The sequence below is a fragment of the Haemorhous mexicanus genome, chromosome 16 (assembly GCF_027477595.1).
Source record: "Haemorhous mexicanus isolate bHaeMex1 chromosome 16, bHaeMex1.pri, whole genome shotgun sequence".
Taxonomy (NCBI): domain Eukaryota; kingdom Metazoa; phylum Chordata; class Aves; order Passeriformes; family Fringillidae; genus Haemorhous; species Haemorhous mexicanus.
The window spans coordinates 14,586,696-14,588,786 of NC_082356.1; the positions used below are offsets into that span (position 1 = coordinate 14,586,696).

The 2,091-nt window shown below is 54.9% G+C and overlaps 1 protein-coding gene across 1 annotated transcript; it reads right to left on the bottom strand.

The window, feature by feature from the left end:
- Positions 1–603: 603 nt before the first annotated feature.
- LOC132334996 (olfactory receptor 14A16-like) lies at positions 604–1,568 on the bottom strand. Its single transcript, XM_059861117.1, has one exon. The coding sequence runs from the start codon at positions 1,534–1,536 to the stop codon at positions 604–606; it is 933 nt and encodes a 310-aa protein (XP_059717100.1). The 5' UTR covers positions 1,537–1,568.
- Between the last annotated feature and the right edge of the window lie 523 nt (positions 1,569–2,091).

The following is a 2,091-nucleotide window of genomic DNA, read 5'->3' on the forward strand; positions in this document are numbered from 1 at the left end:
TTTTCTGTGCTGAGCATTGGCCTGGCCGTGTTCTTGAGAGAGCCTGGGCAAGGAGCCTGGAGCCCCCAGGGCCTGGCCTGAGGCGTCAGCGCTGCCCCAGCAGTGCCCCTGGCCTGTCCCTGCTGTAGCCCTGGCACTGCCACCCCCAGGACTGTGCCCGGCTCTGAGAGCACTCAGGCCCTACAGCAACACCAGGGCCACCAGGACAGCGGGGCAGGGCCACGGGAGCAGCACTGGCAACACCAAGTGCTGCTGCTGCTGGGCCCAGCTGCTGGGCCAGCACTGATCTGCCCCCAGCTCTGCACACTGACATTGCTGCTGCAGCTCCAGAGAAGGGAACAAAAGGGCATCTCTGCAGAAAACTTTGCTGGGAGATCGTTTAGCCTCTTTTAAAGCCACCGAGAGTGCTGCCCCTCATTGACACAGTCTGTGGGCACAGGGAAGGTGGAGACAATGAAAATGAGGAAGAACACAAACAATGACATTTCTTTGCGGACAATATGGAAAAAGTAGAACAAAGAAAAATTACATCAGAAATTAAACCAACAAGAAGTATCAAAGCCGACTTTTATTACAAGTGATTTGCAGAAACTGGCCAGCCTTTTAATGTTGCTTCAACCATGCAGTCATCAGACTCCGCACTGCAGATTTAAGCTCCTTGTTCCTCAGGCTGTAGATGAGGGGGTTCAGGGTTGGAGGCACAACCGAGTACAGAACTGACAAGGCTGGATCCAGGGATGGGGAGGAAAGGGATGGGGGCTTCAGGTAGGCAAATGTGCCAGTGGTGATGAACAGAAAGACCACGGCCAGGTGAGGAAGGCAAGTGGAAAAGGCTTTGTGCTGTCCCTGCTCAGAGGGGATCCTCAGCACGGCCCTGAAGATCTGCACATAGGAGAAAACAACGACTACAACAAAGCCCAGTTCTAAGCAGATGGAAAACACAAGAAGTCCAAGTTCCCTGAGGCTGGAGTTTGAGCAGGAGAGCTTCAGGATCGCAGGGATTTCACAAAAGAACTGGCCCAGGGCATTGCCATGGCACAGGGGCAGGGCAAATGTATTGGCTGTGTGCATGAGAGCATGGAGAAAGGCACTGGCCCAGGCAGCTGCTGCCATGTGGGCACAAGCTCTGCTGCCCAGGAGGGTCCCGTAGTGCAGGGGTTTGCAGATGGACACGTAGCGGTCGTAGCACATGATGGTCAGGAGGGAAAATTCTGCTGAGATGAAAAAGGCAAAAAAAAAGAGCTGAGCAGCACATCCTGTGTAGGAGATGGTCCTGGTGTCCCAGAGGGAATTGTGCATGGCTTTGGGGACAGTGGTGCAGATGGAGCCCAGGTCAGTGAGGGCCAGGTTGAGCAGGAAGAAGAACATGGGCGTGTGCAGGTGGTGGCCGCAGGCTACGGCGCTGATGATGAGGCCGTTGCCCAGGAGGGCAGCCAGGGAGATGGCCAGCAAGAGGCAGAAGTGCAGGAGCTGCAGCTGCCGCGTGTCTGCCAATGCCAGCAGGAGGAAGTGGCTGATGGAGCTGCTGTTGGACATTTGCTGGGGCTGCACATGGGGACCTGTTCATGGAGAAAGGACAGTGACAAGTGAGAAGAGGCTGCTTTGAGCCAAACCTGGGCCATTCCCTGCAGACTCTCCCACTGGGACTCACGCAGCCTTGTTCCTGTTCTTGGAAAACCTTTACCCTGGTCTGTGCCTGAGCTCCAGTTGTGCTGGCTGAGTGTGCCAGGAGCAGCCAGGCCTGTGCGTGGGGGCTCTCGAGGAGCCATCCCTTCCTCTCTGCCCTGGGTTTTTGGCCATGTGGCAGAAGGGCAAGGCTGGATATTCAGGATTTTTCAAAGGAATTACTCCTAATGCAGAAAGGCTTGGTAGTATCTGAACCTCCAAGTCCAAATGATAGCAGGAATTGGTTTTAGGAATTGTTTTCCTACCCACACACCATTTCTCTCTCTCTGAGGTCAGAAATCCCCAGCATTTCTGCTGCATTCAGAGTTTGCCACTGAAAGATGGGAGAGGCAAAGGATTCCCTGTGGTTGAGGGAGGGTGAGGAGCTGGATGGGCTTGTTCCCAGCTGCCCTGCCTTTGCACCTT

Bases quoted from the DNA above. Each gene is read 5' to 3' on its own strand.
- LOC132334996 (XM_059861117.1), bottom strand. From the start codon at position 1,536: ATGTCCAACAGCAGCTCCATCAGCCACTTCCTCCTGCTGGCATTGGCA.